This window comes from Callithrix jacchus, chromosome 8, assembly GCF_049354715.1.
Source record: "Callithrix jacchus isolate 240 chromosome 8, calJac240_pri, whole genome shotgun sequence".
NCBI classification, from domain to species: domain Eukaryota; kingdom Metazoa; phylum Chordata; class Mammalia; order Primates; family Cebidae; genus Callithrix; species Callithrix jacchus.
Window position 1 is genome coordinate 53,962,199 of NC_133509.1, and position 18,760 is coordinate 53,980,958.

Below are 18,760 nucleotides of genomic sequence, written 5' to 3' on the forward strand. Positions count from 1 at the left end.
GATAGAAAATAACTAAAAATAACAATAGCAGCAACAAAAAACAGGACAAAATAAAAACAAACAAACCCAAAAAGAATTTCAGGAAGTGCCAGGTATGGTGGCTTGCGCCTGTAATCCCAGCACTTTGGGAGGCTAAGGAAGGTGGATCACCTAAGGTCAGAGTTCGAGACCAGCCTGATCTACATGGAGAAACCCCATCTCTATTAAAAATACAAAATTAGCTGGGCATGGTGGCCCATGCCTGTAATCCCAGCTACTCGGGAGGCTGAGGCAGGAGAATTGCTTGAACCTGGGAGGCAGAGTTTGCGGTAAGCCGAGATCACACCATTGCACTCCAGCCTGGGCAAGAGTGGAACTCCACCTCAAAAATAAAATAAAATAAAATTAAATTAAAAAAAGAATTTCAAGAAGTATAAATTCAAGGAAGAAAATGAAATAGGTATTGGGAGAGACTGTGACTAGGGAGGGGAATGACAACTTCATATAAGGCCATTGGTGTGTTGATAAGCAACCTCTCAAGAATTAAACCCCTGATTTGGAGTACTTGATAATTTCTGTGGTATAAGTATTCATGCATGGCTAATTTCAAACTACTAATGTGAAGACAATGAACATGGTTTTGGGAAGAGATTTGCTTAACTGGCTCTTGTGAGCTGATATGAGCTGGCTGCAGCACACTCCTGGCATAGGATAATAAGGAAAAGTCTACATTTCAGGCAAAGGGAATATAGCAATTTTAAAAGATCTTAAAGCAGAAAAAATTTTAGTGGATTCATAAAGCAGAAAGGACAACATAGCTAAAGGAGAGTGACGAAAGGAGAGCATATTTAGAAAGACAGAAAAGAGCCAGATCGTAGATAGTTCTTCCAAATCCATTTATTGAATAGACCCTCATTTTCTGATTGAAATAACATGATGTGGTTGGAGCAAAGGAGAAAGTAATGTGAGAGTGTGCTAATGTTCATTTGGGAGGCAGGAGTAACATAGATAGCTTTTTTTTTTTTTTAAGAAGAGATTATAAAGAAGCAGAAAAAGTGGGACAAATAATTTAGGATGGCAGAATGGTCCAAGTATATCAATAATACCTGTAATGTATGTATATAGACTAAATTTAAAACATAAAGATTGACAAGACTGGATTAAACAACAAAATCAAGACATATATTATTTATAAGACACATAAGGACATACAAAAGCTGAACATTAGAAAAATACTAAGTAAAGAGCTATCAGGGAAACACTAACCAAATGAAAGATAATATAATTTTATTAATATCAGATAAATTTGTTTGTAAGAGAAAAATTTTGTTAGGGATTAGAAGGTAACCACATAATAAAAAAAGGGTTAATTCACCAAGAAGGCATGACAATTTTATCATTATTATTATTATTATTGAGACAGGATCTCACTCTTTCACCCAGGCTGGAGTGCAGTGGTGTGATCACGGCTCACTGGAGCCTTGGCGTCCTGGGCCCAAGACACCCTCCCGCCTCAGCCTCCCAAGTAGTTAAGACTACAGGCTCATGTCACCATGAACAGCTAATTTTTGGATTCTTTTGTAGAAATGAGGTTTTGCCATGTTGCCCAGGCTGCTCTCGTATTCCTGGGCTCAAGCCACTGGCCTGCCTCAGCCTCCCAAAGTGCTAAGATTACAGATGTGAGCTACCGGTCCTGGCTGACACAACAATTTTAAACATACGTCTATTGTTTAGTAATAATTTTTTTGCTTATCAAATTACCTCCAAATGTATTGGCATTTTAAGCAACACAAGTTTATTATCTATTTGTTTGGGTTAGATTTTTAAAAGTCTGGCAATCTGTCTTTCGAACTACCAAGTTTAGTCAATCAACCTTAGTGATTAATATATTTATACAGGGTTCTACCATCTTTTCATTTGTTCTTTCTCTATGATTCATTCTCATCCTCTGTCTCTCTCTCTCTCGCTCTTTGGATATTTTGGTTTGTTTTTCCCTAATACCATTTTCCCCTCTAGTTTCCATCCTTTATTTCTGTTCTTTTAGCAATGACCCTTGACATTTTACTATATATTTTACTTAAATTGTTAAATATGTTTAAACAATTGCTTGAAAACCTCCTGAACAACCCAAAGACTGTCTAATACTTCAATTCCAACTTTCTTTTCCTGACTTACCTAATATTGGTGTCCAATGTTTCCAGTAGTATCTTTTTTTTTAAAAAAAAACCTCCACAAATATTAGAGTTGTTTTATAGAGACAACACTGATTTGGGTCAAGGTACAAGTTTACTAGTTCATTTATTCACTACCGTTTGTTATATTTCAGACTACTAGTCTTCTAGGATTTTATTTTTTCCTGAGGTACCTTCCTTAGAACGCCTTTCTGTTTCTCAAACCAAGAACTACGGAATTTTAGAGCAAATAATTACTTGTTGTGGGGAACTGTCCTGTGCACTGCAGAATATGTAGAATATTTAAGAGCATCCCTGGCCTCATTAGATGCCAGTAGCACCTCCAGTAGTGACTGTCAGAAATGTCTCTAGGCTGGGCACAGTGGCTCTCTCTTATAATCCCAGCACTTCGGGAGGCCACAGCAGGAAGACCGCTTGAGGCCAGCAGTTTGAGACCAGCATGAACAACACTATGAAACTTTGTCTCTACAAAATTTTTGTGTACATTTATTTGTGTTTTCTGGTTTGTGTTTGTGGCTTTGTATTTTGCTACTGAGAATTTTTCTGTCATTCTGTTGTTCCTTTGATGAACTGTCTTTTCTCTACGGCTGCTTTCAAGATCTTTTCTTAGATATTCTGTAGTTTCATTAAGACGCAGTTCTTTTTGTTTACATTATTTACCTACTACTAAGCTACCATTTAACTTTTTATATCAATGAATGTTTTTTCTTTTCTGGAAGTTCCATTTATTTTCCTTCTCTTTAAACAGCCTTTCATTCTTGAGGAGTTTGCTCATCTTCATAACTGCATTTACTGATTTGAACATTTAACAGAATTTTGTAACCCAGACTCAGGACCATGTCATTTATCTTGAGGATTGTCAACATACTACCTCTCTATTATTCAATAACTTTACAATGATGCTGTTATGAAAATCTGCATGAGGACAATCCTGTACCCTTCTGCTACCTGCTGTCCAAACCACCTCCTAGCAGCTCTGGCTCCCGCTGCTACATCCCTGGCACCTCTATGTTTGAACTTCTCTAGTCTCAAGTTTCAGATGAAATCAACATAACTTTTATGACAATTTTACTCATTATAATCATCAGACAGTCCAGATCCTGGCTGTTTCTGGCCCACCTTCCTTTGCTTGCTTACTTTTATTTGGAAGTTAGAAGAACATCACTGGAGATTTTTGCCTACATTTTATGAGACCATTGACGCCTCCAATATGCCTTCTACTCATGGTCTACTTGCAGTAGTGTTGTGCAATGGGAGGCTCCCATAGAGTTCCTGGTCAATCATGGGTTATGTGGACAGTCATGAAAGGTCAAGGGTTTCCAAGGCAAGAAATAAAGCTTTCATCAAGTGGGTTATCCCAAAAGGCATGAAATTAGAAGTGGTTATACAGAAAGGCATGGATTACTTCTTGGCTTGAATACCTTGGTGGGAAACCACAGAGCTTCAGAGTTCAGGCTTCAAAAGTTTGGGTCACTATTGTGTACCCAGGAGATACCAGATGGAAAGGAACTTCTAGTTTCTAAATAGCAAATAATCTTTACTCTGCAGGAACTAGGAACCAACTCCATATTCCAGGGCTCTTTTATGATTATCCAGAATGCTAAAATGAGTCCTTTGAAGGATCCCTACTAAGACTGGCCTCAGTAACGCTTTGCATTACATCATCTATCAGATTACTATTATGGTTTCTTCCTTTTTTATTTTTTTGAGACGGAGTCTCATTCTGTTGCCCAGGCTGGAGTGCAAAGTGGCGCAATCTCAGCTCACTGCAACCTCCGCCTCTTGGGTTCAAGTGATTCTCTTGCCTCAGCCTCCCAAGTAGCTGGGATTACAGGTGCCCGCCACCATTCTGGGCTAATTTTTTGTATTTTTAGTAGAGATGGGGTTTCACCATGTTGGCCAGCTGGAACTCCTGACCTCAGGTGACCTCAGTGCTGGGATCACAGGTGTGAGCCACTGGCACCCAGACACCATTATATTTCTTTTTCTCATTTTACTATCTAAATAATGCTGATATTTTTTTGGAAACTTACTGGTGTTCCAACGCATAATTCAAATGAAAACTGTTAAGATAGATCTATTCAAGATTTCAGATTTCTGTTTTGTATGGCATACTTTTTTTTTGTAAACAGAAAAACGTATACCAAAGGTCTTACTCTTCATAAACACCTTATTGTTGTACCATTATTACTTCTACAATGTTGCTTTTGTCAATTACCACTTATACTATAATTTGGGCCCCAGATAAATCTCAATTACTCCTTTAGCTTCCTAATCTTGTCAAATGGCCTTCACTGGTCTGAGATAGGCAGGAGGGCAGTAAGGGTACTTAATTTCCCTTGGCACAGGTTTGGGTTTGTACTATGTGACTATGTGAATCTGAAAGCCTGTCTCAAATGCTATAAATTATGTTTTTTATTTTATACTTTGTTTTGCCTTTTATTTGTTAAGGAAACCATGCCATTTGTCCTAGAGAGTTTCTGATGGTCTGGGTTTTGATGATGGCATCCACATAATGCTGTTTAACCTGTTCTGTTTTTTGTAATTCCTATAAATTGGTAGCTGGTTCTAAAAGCTTAATCACATTCAGTACTTTAGGAGGGTAGGGAGAAAAACTACTTCACAGTGGTATTATGATCTGCCAGGAGTTACATGTCATTGTCATCTGGTTGTCTTTCCTTTTGAGATATTAGCAATTGTTGATGAGTAATGCCTGGCTCCATTAATTTATGAGAGGTTACCAAAAGGTAATATTTTCATTTTATTATGGTTCCTTCATTTGTTAGCTGGATTACCTCTATATAGAGACATTTCCTTTAATCTACTATTTGGTTACCAAGTGGTTCAGTTAAAAACAAGAAAAATACTTAGTTCTTTCCCTTTACTGACCAGTTGTCAGAATAATTGGTTCACTAAATACTTCAATGGTAACCAATTAGTTGTGGGCTTTTTGTGTGTGTGTGTGTGTGTGTGTGTGTGTGTGTGAGACCAGGGTATCACTCTGTTGCCCAGGCTGGAAGAGAGCAGTGGCACCATCACAACTTAATGTAGCCTCCAGAGTAGCTAGGACTACAGGTGTGTGCCAACATGCCCAGCCAATTATTTTTTTGCTTTTTTGTAGAGATGGGTTCTTGCAATGTTGCCCAGTCTGATCTTGAATCCCTGGCCTCAAGCAATCCTCCTACCTCCCTCCTCAGCCTCCTAAAGTGTGGGAACTATAGGTGTGAGCCATTGTGCCTGGCTAGTTTTTTAATTATCATCATGAAATCGTGAACTTAAACAGTGGGTTTTTCGTATATTAGTCCTTTCTCATGCTGTTATGAAGAAATACCTGAGACTGGGTAATTTATAAAGAAAAGAGGTGTGGCTGAGTACAGTGGCTCACACCTCTAATCCGAGCACTATTTTTTTTAATCTCATATTGCCGTTCTTAAGTTTTAGTATTAAGGTTGCAAAAGTCTCGAAACTGAGGTAGTGGTTATTTGGTTTTCTATTCCACGAGAGATTGACTGCAGAAGACTAGAATTATTTTTTCCTATGTTGTCTGATAAAACTTATAAAAATGCCTGGACCCAAGGCTTGTTTGCTTGCTAACCTTCTAAAAATTGTCAAGTAGAAAGCTACACACACACACACACACACACACACACAAAGTTCATAAATCACAGGTGTACAGCTTGATTCATTATTACAATAGCAGTTCTATTCTCCTATATAGCTCCTCAACCTGACCCTAAGTTTTGCAAGAGACCTGATGAGTCAGTGGAAACATTAAAATAACAGTGCCCTGTTGACAGTAAAAACATTTTGAAGGCCTGGAAAGTGCTATTATATATCCAATTCAACAGGAAAGATCTGAAAGATGTTACCACAAATTCAATCAAGCAGTCAAAGCAACTGAACCAGTTTTTCACCTACCAGTCCAAATTACTCTAAATAAGGTTTTTAGGGAAAGCTGGATGTTATTTTCTTTTTCTTTTTTTTTGCCAATCAGTTTGAGCTTATAAGGTTGCTCAGGTTAGCCCTGAACTCATAACCTCGCCTTCGCAAGCGCCACGACCTCCAGTGGGAGCCACTTTGGACCCCTAGCTGGATGTTATTTTCTAACCATCTGGTAAGTCACTCAGAAAAGGAATTATAAGCTTGAATGTTCAAGCTTATAACTGTTCAAATTACTCAGAAAAGGCATTATAAGCTTGAACATTCAAGCATTATATAAGGAATTCCACTATTAGGAATTTGAACATTCAAGCTTATAATGCCTTTTCTGAGTAACTTATCAGATGGTTAGAAAATACAACAAAAAAACATCTTTCACTCTTTTGTAACTCATAAATTTCTTTTAATAAGCCAGCCTTTTAAAGATTTTGAGGCTATAGCTAAGACAAAGACATTTAAGACAGAAAACAGAAGATGATAGTTCTTCAGAGCATGAAAAAAAGGAAAATATGATCTGACTCCATGAACCCAGGAGAGAGAACTCAGGGTGGCAGGATGGACTAACCTGAGAATCTGGCCAAAAGACTGGATAAATCCTCAAGTTGGCTAAAAATGGAATGCAACACTAGGCTGCCAAATAAGATTAATGTTTAAAGTAGTCTCTTTGCAAATATTATTAGAATTTTTTTGGCTAAAAATGACTAAGATAACTCTTCATTCACAATCAAAGCTATTTCTTTTTGCCTACAATTCCCCATGTATTCTTTATTGCAGGTGGTTAGTTGGGATCAAAATCCAGCTTGGTAATACTGGCACTGTATCAACTTTTGACTGTCCATTTCATCAGCTAAGCTGCCTCCATTGTACATGTGTTCTTGATGATAATGAACTATTCTCAAGCATCTCGGCTGTCATGTATGTATCAGGGATAGAAGCACTCTCATAGTTTAGAGGAAGGATGTTCTTTCCATGGTCTGGCAAAATTTTACAATAAAAGCTTAATCATCTCTGATCCAAATATAAAATTTTTATATACAGAAGACTATTTTTGAACAATGTAAAGAAACTATACTATATAAAAGTATAAAAAAGTGGCCGGGCATGGTGGCTCACACTTGTAATCCCAGCACTTTGGGAGGCTGAGGTGGGTGGAGGGAGTTTGAGACCAGACTGACCAAGGTCTCTACTAAAAATACAAAAATTAGCTGGGCATGGCAGCAGGTGCCTGTAGTCCCAGCTACTTGGAAGGCTGAGACAGGAAAATTGCTTGTACCTGAGAGGCAGTGGTTGCAGTGAGCTGAGATTGTGCCACTGCACTCCAACCTGGGTGACAGAGCGAGAATCTGCCTCAAAAAAAAAAAAACTCTAACATCACACGGTCAGGACCTTAGTGATTAAATTTCTACATTTTTGTCAAGCCATTTACTTAACAAATATTTATTGAGTGCCTAGGATGTCAGGTACTGTTCTGCACATAAATTCACTAAAGGAATGAGGGCTATGGTCTCATTAACTCAAGAACTATTCTAAGTCTTTAACATAGAAAGAACAAAAAACAAGTATCCCAGCTTATTCAACAAATCCTCTACTTTCCCTACTTTGGACTTTTTGATAGCTTATTTTTCCATAGCTGCTTTACATATATTTAAATAGCTAAGAGCTCAGCAGTGATCAAAATAAGCCTCAAATCAAAGCATACACATACACACACGTGTTAATATACTAAATAATATACTAAAAATTAAGTAACCTCACATATACTGAAGGAAGTATAAATAAAAAACTAGAGATGCCATTTTTACCTTTTAGGTAAATAAACTATGTTAGATTAATAATACCTATTTTTTTTTAATTATAGGGAGTCAAGTATACATTGGTGAGAGTTTAAGCTGATATATCTTTTAAAAAAATGTATGTATCTTTTGAGTAAGGAATTTCACTATTAGGAATTTACCCTACATATATACTGGCATTAAGATTGCAGGAATATAAGTACAAGACATTGATTGCAACATAACTTATAACAGTAACACACTTAGAAATCAATGCTCATGAGAACTGGCTGAATAAAATTATAGTGTAGGAGCACAATAAAATACTCTTCCACCAAAGGAATGAAGCAGATCTTTTTTTTTTTTTGAGATGGGAGTTTTGCTCTTATTGTCCGGCTGGAGTGAAATGGCACGATCTTGGCTCACCAAAACCTCTGCCTCCTGGGTTCAAGTGATTCTCCTGTCTCAGCCTCCTAATTAGCTGAGATCACAGGCATGTGCTACTATGCTCGGCAAATTTTTGTATTTTTAGTAGAGACGGGTTTTCCTCCATGTTGGTCAGGCTGGTCTCGAACTCCCAACCTCAGGTGATCTGCCTGCCTTGGCCTCCCAAAGTGCTGGGTTACAGGCGTAAGCCATTGTGCCTGGCCCTTGAAGCAGATCTTTACATACTGATATAAGATGTCCAAGGTAAAATGTTAAGTAAAAAGAAGCAGTCTGTGTAACAGAACAGTCTATTTACTATAACACCATTGATATATAAAGGAAAAAAGATAATGATATATAACAAAAAAATTTGTAATTAAAAACTTGAAGAATTCCCAAGAAACTGTCAAGAGCAACTACTTATAAGAGGTGGAAGTGAGGTAGTAAGAAGAGATACTTCAAAGGACTTTTACTTTGTTTATATATACCTTTTATATGGGATGAGTGCCTCATCAGAGTATGTTTCTTTTTATATTCTGAGAATTTATCAATCCTGAGGTCTTGTGAAATTCTTGTCAAGGCTGGGCGCAGTGGCTCACGCCTGTAATCCCAGCACTTTGGGAGGCCAAGGTGGGCGGATTATGAGGTCAGGAGATCGAGACCATCCTGGCCCACATGGTGAAACCCCGTCTCTACTAAAAATACAAAAATTAGCTGGGCATGGTGGCCCACGCTTGTAATCCCAGCTACTTGGGAGGCTGAGGCAGGAGAATCATTTGGACCCAGGAGGTAGAGGTTGCAGTGAGCCAAGATCATGTCACTGCACTCCAGCCTGGCAACAGAGCGAGATGCTATCTTAAAGAAAAAAAAAATTCTTGTCAAATTATACACTTACTGAAGGTTAAAAAAGTGATAACCAGAGGAAGTAAATTCATTTCCATAACTTGTTTCATAGCTAAGGAACTGGGACACCAAATTCTAAGGACTGTTTAAGGCCATGCTGTTTAAAAAGTACTTTTTAATAATCAAAATGGTGATAAAAAGGCCAAGAAAAGTAACAAAAAGGGAAAATTAGCTGCAAAGTCAGAGATATTATAAGGTATTATAATATTTTCTTTGCTAAATTATCTTGAAAAAAAAGTTCTGGTTCTTAGATTTTTTTTTAACCACAGACTATGCAAAATTACTTTTAATTTAACTGAGTCTTAGTAATCAGTTATAGGAGTAGTTTCCTAAAACTTAGCAAGGTGGGAGTAGAAGAAGCAGGAAAAAAGTTGTGGAGTGAAAAGTAGGAAAGAAGGGAACAGAAAACAGAATCAGAGAAGGGAATAATGTCTGTTAGAATAAATGAGTTAAGAGTGACTTGGGAGAGAGTCAATCCCCACAGTAATACTATACCTAACAGCTGGCTGTGTTCCCCTGTGATGGAGTTCTGACTCAGGTCTGAAAAACAAACAATTGAAAAGAAAAGAAAAAAATGAATGATCAAAACAAATAATTTCTTTAAAATCAGCAACAAAAGTCAACCAAGGAAATAAGCAAAAAATTTAAAAAACATGAAATATTGATGTGAAGATAATAAAAAACAGAATGAACTAGTGTAAAGAATGATCACATTCCTCAAAAAGTTAAACGTAATCACCATCAGCAACTGCACTCCTAATTATACTTCCAAAATAATTGAAAACAGGGACTCAAACAGATACTTTACCACAAAGTTTATGGTGAAATTATTCACAATAGCCAAAAGGTTACCAAGTATACTCCCACAGATGAATGAATCAACAAAATGTAATATATACCTACAATGGAAAATTATTCCGCTATAAAAAGTAATGAAATTTTGATAAATTTGATGACATAGATAAACCTTGAAAACATTATGCTAAGGAAAACAAATCAGACATAAAAAAGATAAATATATGGCCGGGTGCGGTGGCTCATGCCTGTAATCCCAGCACTCTGGGAGGCCGAGGCGGGTGGATCACGAGGTCAACAAATCGAGACCATCCTGGTCAACAAGGTGAAACCCCGTCTCTACTAAAAATACAATAAATTGGCTGGGCATGGTGGCGCGTGCCTGGAATCCCAGCTACAAAGGAGGCTGAGGCAGGAGAATTGCCTGAACCCAGGAGGCGGAGGTTGCGGTGAGCCAAGATTGCGCCATTGCACTCCAGCCTGGGTAACAAGAGCAAAACTCCGTCTCAAAAAAAAAAAAAGATAAATGTATGATTCAATTTATATAAAATGTTGAGAAAGGGCAAATTTATGAAGATGGAAAGTAGATTAGAGGTTACCAGGGGCTAAGTGGAAGAGGGTATGGAATGTTACTGCTTAAAGAGTACAGTTTCTGTTTGAGGTGATGAGAAATTTTGGAAATAGATAGTGGTAATGGGTGTACAACACTGTGAATGTAATTAATGCCACTGAATTGTACACTTAAACATGGTTAAAATGGTAACTTCTGTATTGTACATATTTTGCCACAATAAAAAGTAAATTAAAAAAATAATAATCACACAAATTTGACCAAGCAACAGTTTCATAAAGTAGAAGAATGATTTAGGGCTGTGACATGAGTTACATTTTTAATGACAAATGAACGTTTTAATGACACAAAAAAACTTATGGCTACAGCAGCTTAAAGTCACTTATTGTTATTAGCAGATATGTTCTAGTTTGACTTTAAGATACACAGACTAAATTGGCTTTCATAAATATCAATTTCCTTAGTAATCCGAAATAAAATTAGTGGCAATAAGCCAACTTCCTATCGCAAGAGACACGGACAATCACCATTTAACAGTCAACCACTCACTTATTTTAAAGGTTTGAAAAGCACTAAGAGCTAAAAAAAGAGTAAGCTCCGCTTTCCTCAAAGACTAAATCTCTTGAGATGCTGAGGAGTCTGGCTTCCTTGAATGTGCCTGGGGTAACAGAAATAATTTTAGACCAATGGTATGTGAACAATGGGAAAAAAGTTAACCTTTTATTTTCACTAACCTCTAACAGAACTTTAGTATTTTCTACGGTTATGATGTATGCAACAGATTACGTAAAAGTACCTGTGATTTTTTCTAACAATAAATCTCAGATATTTTTATATCAAATTATTGCTGTTTTACACAAAATTCAAGTATCTTCCATAGTCCACATATGTTTTCTGCATCACTTAATTAAATCTAACACTTCAAGCATTCCAGACAGAAAGAATCAATCAGAATACTTAACAAATTTCAGCTTCTGATGTATACTGGAGTATATGCTACATACTTTAATTAAGGAAGTAAGGTAGAAACCTGATTTCTGCCACAAAGGTTTTAAATGCTATTTGAACATTTAAAATTTTATTTTCAGGGGATTTTTTTCCTTAATTTTGCTTGAAAAATAAAAATTTGAAATGCTCCTAGAGTATTTTCCCCAAACATACCAGCAAGTGAATTCCCAGTTTTTACTTTAAACTTATCTTACTTCCCATCTAAATAACGGATACTGGGGTTGGGTGCAGTGGCTCCTGCCTGTAATCCCAGTCTTTTGGGGGGGTGAGGTGGGAGGATCACGAGGCCAGAGTTTGAGACCAGCCTGAGCAACATAGTGAGACTGCATCTCTATGAAACATTTTGAAAATTAGGTAGGCATAGCGGTGCATGCACCTGTAGTCCCAGCTACTCAGGAGGCTAAGGCAAGAGGTTCCCTTGAGCCCAAGAGTTAGAAGCTGCAGTAAGCTATGATGATGCCACTGCACTCCAGCCGGGGTGACAGGGTGAGACCTTATCTTTCCCCCCCACCCCCTGCCACATGTATATATGTTGTTCTTGCACATAAGACAAAGTAGGAATAACAGTTGGTTTATTAGATTGCTGTCACACTCTCTCTTAGGAAAAATTGGGCCCTATAGTTATGGAGAAGCAAGCATATAGGTGGCATGTAAAGAAGAGCAGAGAAAGAATAGAATTTTAGAACTAGGAGAACCTTGGTCATCATCTAAATCTACTCCAGTAACTCTAGAGGAAAAGATGGGTAAAGGTTAATCACATCATCTATTTTTCTCTTAAATCATACCAACACCCCTCCTTCAAGATTCTGATTCCCAGCTATAGTCACTAATATTACCTTGTATCTCTCAGGTGTGCAGGAACAGAAAAAGTTAAGAACCTCATATTTTAATGTTTATAGTTCTAAAAAACTAAGCCAGGTACAGTGGTTCATGCCTGTAATCCCAGCACTTTGGGAGGCCGAGGGAGGTGGATTATCTGAAGTCAGAAGTTCAAGACCAGACTGGCCAACATGGTGAAACCCTGTCTCTACTAAAAATACAAAAAATAGCCGGGCATGGTGGCGCGTGCCTGTAATCCCAGCTACTAGGGGGTGCTGAGGCAGGAGGACTGCTTGAACCCAGGAGGCGGAGGTTGCAGTGAACCAAGATTGTGCCACTGCACTCCAGCCTGGGGGATAGAGCAAGACTCTGTCTCAAAAAAATAAAAAATAAATAAATAATGAATGCCTGGGTTTATCAGTGGCTAAAGACACAACACAACTACTCCCCCAAGAAAAAGGTTATAGTCTTGATGCTTTGAGAACTTATGTTCTTGCTTCTCAATATTCTGTAATTCTAACTTTCTTGTTCTAAAACAAGGTATGATAGTTTAAAACAAGTTATTTGGAATTGCCAGGGAATATGTCCCATAAAGAGAAATAGAAAAACATCTCAGATAACTCTGGCAGACTACATATGGTTTTAAAGAGGAAAATATAAATGACTTTTCCTTTAAAAAGAATTAACTCAGCTGGGCGTGGCAGCTCACACCTGTAATCCCACACTTTGGGAGGCCAAGGCGGGTGGATCATCTCAGGTCAGGGGTTTGAGAGCAGCCTGACTAACATGGTGAAACCCTGTTTCTGCTGAAAATACAAAAATTTGCTGACCATGGTGGCATGCACCTGTAATCTCAGCTACTCCGGAGGCTAAGGCAGGAGAATGGCTTGAACCCAGGAAGCGGAGGTTGCAGTGAGCTGAGATCACGCCATTGCACTCTACACTGGGAAACAAGAGCAAAACTCCACCTCAAAAAAAAAAAAAAAAAAAAAAAAAAGAATTAACTCGCTCTGTTGTATAATATAATTTCTTGCCTTCTAAGCTACCATACATGATGCATGTGTACTTTCGAGACAAGCCATGAGTCTTCCTTTGAACACCCGACTATACTTCAGATGAGTAGAAACAAGTCTGTGTAGTTCCCTACAAGTTCAACTTAGATTTTTATTTTTCACTTATTATAATTAAAAAATTATGGGCAATACTTGAGACTTATTTGGTAATCTGAAGACTAACCTCCAAGAACCTGCCAATTTTTTATTAACATATATAAAAACTAAAACAAGGCTGGGCATGGTGTCTCACACCTGTAATCTCAGCACTTTGGGAGGCCGAGGCAGGTGAAACACGAGTTCAGGAGTTCAAGATCAGCCTGCAAGATGGTAAAACCCTGTCTCTACTAAAAATACAAAAAAATTAGCTGGGCGTGATAGCGGGCACCTGTAATCCCAGCTACTCAGGAGGCTGAGGCAGAGAACTCCTTGAACCCAGGAGGCAGAGGTTGCAGTGAGCTGAGATCATACCACTGCACTCCAGCCTGGGCAACTGAGCATGACTCCATCTCAAAAGAAAAAAAGAAAACTAAAACAAAGGCAAATCTGGGAGTATACAGGCCCATGAACCTACTAGAATGAAACTAGTTTTGACTGTAAAAATTACAATTGTTCAGTGGATTTAACCTGAAGGGTGTTTCTGAGTTTGCAATCCAAATTGTGTAGTCATCATGTTAACACTGCTCTGAGATATGTCTGGGCGCCTTTCAACTATTCTGTGTCTAAACTCCCCCATTTGCTTTTCCTGACTATGTCATAGGTGAGGACACACCCAAGTTTGCCTAAGACTGGGAGTTGTCCTAAAGATTACTCAAAATGACATTTATTTTAACCAAATTATTTCCTGTAATAGGAACTATGTGCCAATAAGGTAACTATTTTTACCCTTTGATGGCCTTCATAAATTAAGCCACTCTTAGGACAAAAATACAAACAGGTTATAATAAAAAGCCAGAGATACTCTATAAGTCAAAATGATAGATCAAATAAAAAATAGAAAAAACTATATACCTATTAACAATAGGTAGATGAATCAGAAAAATAAATGGAAAATATTTCCTCGTAACAGCAATGATATGGTAGTTTTACAAATAGGCACTTGCTCAATATATTTAACTTATCTCGGGTAAACAGTGAAGAATGAAGATTTTATTTTCCTGACATGCACCTGGGAGAATGGAGACAAACTGAAATGATTGTGGGTAGTGATCATTTGCAAAACTTCCTCCGTAAAATTTTTCTGAAGATCTTTATTATTTTCCTTAGTTTGCCAACAGCAATAGTCTTTGAGACTATTTTGAGCAAAATTTCCTTTAAGAATTACTTCATTTACCATCATTGGCAGATAATTTGAAGCAAATGAAGGCTAGCTGCTGGTATCTTGTAGCTAAAACACAGGGTAGACGGTTTTAGTCTTTATTAAATATAGAATCAGTAATATAATTAAATAACACACCAACAGTGGAAACTGTTGCCCAGTTCTTTAGATAGAGAAGTAGGTATGATCAAGCACATATATATCAGGATTAAGACAATTATGCTACTGGCTATATTATCTAGACATATTACAAAAGCTATTTCAGGAAAACAAACACCTGAAATGCCTAGTCTTAATACAAGGCATTTCTAACTTTCTTCACTCCAAGTTTTTTTTGGAGATGGAGTTTCGCTCTTGCCACCCAGGCTGGAGTGCAATGGTGAGATCTTGGCTCACTGGAACCTCTGCTTCCTGAGTTCAAGCGATCCTCCTCCCTCAGCCTCCCAAGTAGGTGGGATTATAGGCATGTGCCATTACACTTGGCTAATTTTTTGTATTTTTATTAGAGGTGGGGTTTCACCATGTTGGCCAGGCTGGTCTCAAACTTCTGACATCAGGTGATCTACCCACCTTGGCCTCCCAACATGCTCGGATTACATGTGTGAGCCACCTCACCTGGTCAACTCCAGGTTTTCTTTTTTTAAAAAACAAAGCATCATCATCATCGAAAGAAACTATTCCAATTCAGAATTAAACTAAGTTAAAGGTGGAACCAAATTTGGGGATGTAAACTAGTATTGTCACTATGGAGAACAGTATGGAGAGTACTCAAAAAAACTACAACTAGACTACCATATGATCCAGCAAACCCATTAATGAGCATTTATACAAAGGAAAGGAAATTGGTATATCAAAGAGGCACCTGCATGGCATGTTTATTGCAGCACTATTCACAACAGCCAAGATATGGACTCAACCTGGGTGTCCAAAAACAGATGAATGGATAAAGAAAATGTGGTATAGATACACAATGGAATACTATTCAGCTCTAAAAAAGAATAAAATCCTACCTTTCACAGCAACATAGAAGGAATTGAACAACATTATATTAAGTGAAATAAGTCAGGAACAGAAAGTGAAACACTACATGTGTCACTCATATGTGAGAGTCAAAAAACAAAAAGTTGAAAATCACAGAAGTAAAAACTAGAACAGAGGATACTTGCAGGAGGATGAGAAGGGCAGGGGGATGGGCAGAGAACAGGGGGATGGGGAGAGGGTAGGGGTATAGGGAGAAATTTGTTAAAGGTTACAAAAATTATAGCTAGATAGGAAGAATAAGTCTAGTATTCTATACCATTGAAGGATGACTACAGTTAACAATAATATATTAGCCTCAAGTAGCTAGGAGGATACTGAATGTTTCTAATACAAAGTAATGATAAATGATTGAGACAATAGATATACTAATTACACTGATCTGAGCATTATATATTAATATGTATATTTAAAAAAGATAGAACCAAAGACAATTACTCTAACATTCACATTTATTAGATTCTGCCTCTCTGTATGGGTAAGCTCTCATCTTGGTGAGAAAACAAGTTGAAATAAGACAAAATCTGAAAAGCCCATCCTCTTTACATAATAGATTCTAAATTTATAGCAATGAACTAGATAGATCTGGAAAAACTTAACATGAGATTAATGAGGTTTAAATAAACGGAGTAGGCCGGGCGCAGTGGCTCACACCTGTAATCCCAACACTTTTGGAGGCCGAGGCGGGAGGATCACGTCAGGAGATCGAGGTCAGGTCAGGAGATCGAGACCATCCTGGCTAACATGGTGAAACCCCATCTCTACTAAAAATACAAAAATTGGGTGGGCATGGTGGTGTGTGTGTAGTCCTAACTACTCAGGAGGCTGAGGCAGGATATCTCGTGATCCCAGGAGGCGGAAGTTGCAGTGAGCAGAGATCGCAATACTACACTCTAGCCCGGCAACAGAGCAAGACTCTGTCTCAAATAAATAAACAAGTAAAAAAAACAGTAGGTAATTTTAGGCAAAGTAAGCAATGAGATGGCAATGTAAACAAGTGCATACAAAGAGTTAATTATGTTTCTATCCTACCTCATAAAGGACAAAAATCTTTAATTTTTAATGTAATAAGAATATAGTTTTAAAAAAGATATATAGAGCCTATATATGCCCCAAAAAAATCCCCAAAGATCATTAGGCGAAAATGTATACTTTAGTCCATACCATCTGCTACATAAGTGGTTTGTGTAGACAGTTAACTATGAACAGAATAACCTGTTATAGTAGCATGGAACCACATACTGTATTCATGTACAATGTGTATTCCTCAGTGCATAAGTACATATTCCTTAGTATATTAATAGGAATTTGGTGAGAAATGGTTTGGAGCAGGGATTATAAGTAGACTTGGCAAATCTATTTAATAGATAAGTAGACTGCTCTAAAGTGTAATTTCTTATACTCTTCAATATGTTAATGACTGCTTAGCTAATCTCTAAAAGAAGAATATTCAGCATTCCTAAATACATCGAAAAAGATAATTCATTTTGTATCAAATATCTTGTATAATTAGTGTCCTATGATACACACTTAGGGAAATGTTGAACTAATTCCTATCAACATACTAAGGTTAAAAGATAACTCCCTGGCTGGACACAGTGCTTCAAGTCTGTAATCACAGGTATTCAGGAGGCTGAGGCTGGAGGACCATTTGAGGCCAGGAATTTGAGGCCAGTCTGGGCAACACAGCAAGACCCCATCTCTTAAAAAGAAATAAAATTAGCTGGGTGTGGTGGTGTGTGTCTGTCGTCCCAGCTACTCAGGAGGCTGAGGTGAGAAGATACTAGAGCCCAGAAGTTCAAGGCTGCAATGAGCTATGATCACCCACTCACTCATTCATTCACTCAGCACTATTTCCATTAAATCAGTATTTTCAAAATTTGCCTGGTTAAAACAATCATGTGGTATGTGTTAAACTACAAATTTCTGGGTCACATAACTAACACTAATGACTCAATTTTATGGGAGGAGGCTGAGATTCTGCAGTTTTACCAAGTGCCTGAGATAACTACTAGCAAACTTCATTCATTCAACCATTCTTCTGTTGAAATACCTGAGTGACTAATAAGTCCCAGTCATTTCTCTACGTGCTAGGGATAGAACAATAAATAAGAAGAAGTTCCTTTTGTCATGCAGATACAGGAACATCAATAAGAAAATAAAATTAGTCATCAAGGTAATTTCAGCTTATAGTGTTATAAAGAAAATAAAGAAGGGTAATTAGAGAGGCTATTTTTGGTTGGGTGGAATGTGAAGATCTTTCTGAGGAGGTAACCCTTAAGGTCTCAACTGGCACAAAAAGGGGCCAGACATGTAAGGATCCTGAAAAGACTGATCAGGGCAGAGGCATAGCTGTGAAAAGACCCTAAGATGGGAATAAACTTGATATATTTAGGAAATACTAATGTAGCTAAAGCAGAGTAAGAAAGTGTTTTGTTTTTTTTTTAAGGGGGCAAATTAGGTAGGCGTTACATCTTATAGTCTTACACATTTATAGTAAGGATGTGAATTTTACTCTGAAAATGATGTAAAATGATTGAAAAGTTAGTATTTTTTTTGAAACATTATTATTATTATTTTGACATCCAAGCTGTAGTGCAGCAGTGCAATCATGGCTAACTACAGCCTCAACCTCCTAGGCTCAAGTGATCTTCCCACCTCAGCCTCCTAGTAGCTGGGGTCACAGCTACTACACCCAGTTAATTTTTTAATTTTTTTGTGGAGACAGGATCTCCCTATGTTGCTCATGCTAGTCTCTCAGCCTCATACTCCTGGGCTCAAGTGATCCTCCTGTTTCAGTCTCCCGGTATTAGGATTACAGTTGTGAGCCACCATACCTGGCTAGCATAATTTTTTTTTAAATGCAGGCTGCTAGTTTGAGAATAGATTGTTGGGGAGACAAAGAATAGAAATGGGGAAGCCAATTAGAAGTTGGGGGAACCAACTAA

The 18,760-nt window shown here is 37.7% G+C and overlaps 1 protein-coding gene across 6 annotated transcripts in view; it reads right to left on the reverse strand.

The window, feature by feature from the left end:
• SLC12A6 (solute carrier family 12 member 6) overlaps positions 1–18,760 on the reverse strand; it is a 103,316-nt gene that overhangs the window by 37,441 nt on the left and 47,115 nt on the right. For 3 of the 6 annotated variants that reach the window (XM_035259932.3, XM_078334426.1, XM_035259935.3), the window contains one exon: positions 9,707–9,751. The exons of the other annotated variants lie outside the window; for them this stretch is intronic. In XM_035259932.3, the coding sequence (XP_035115823.1) occupies positions 9,707–9,751 (45 nt within the window). The remainder of the gene's footprint in view (positions 1–9,706; positions 9,752–18,760) is intronic. 6 annotated transcript variants of the gene reach the window in all.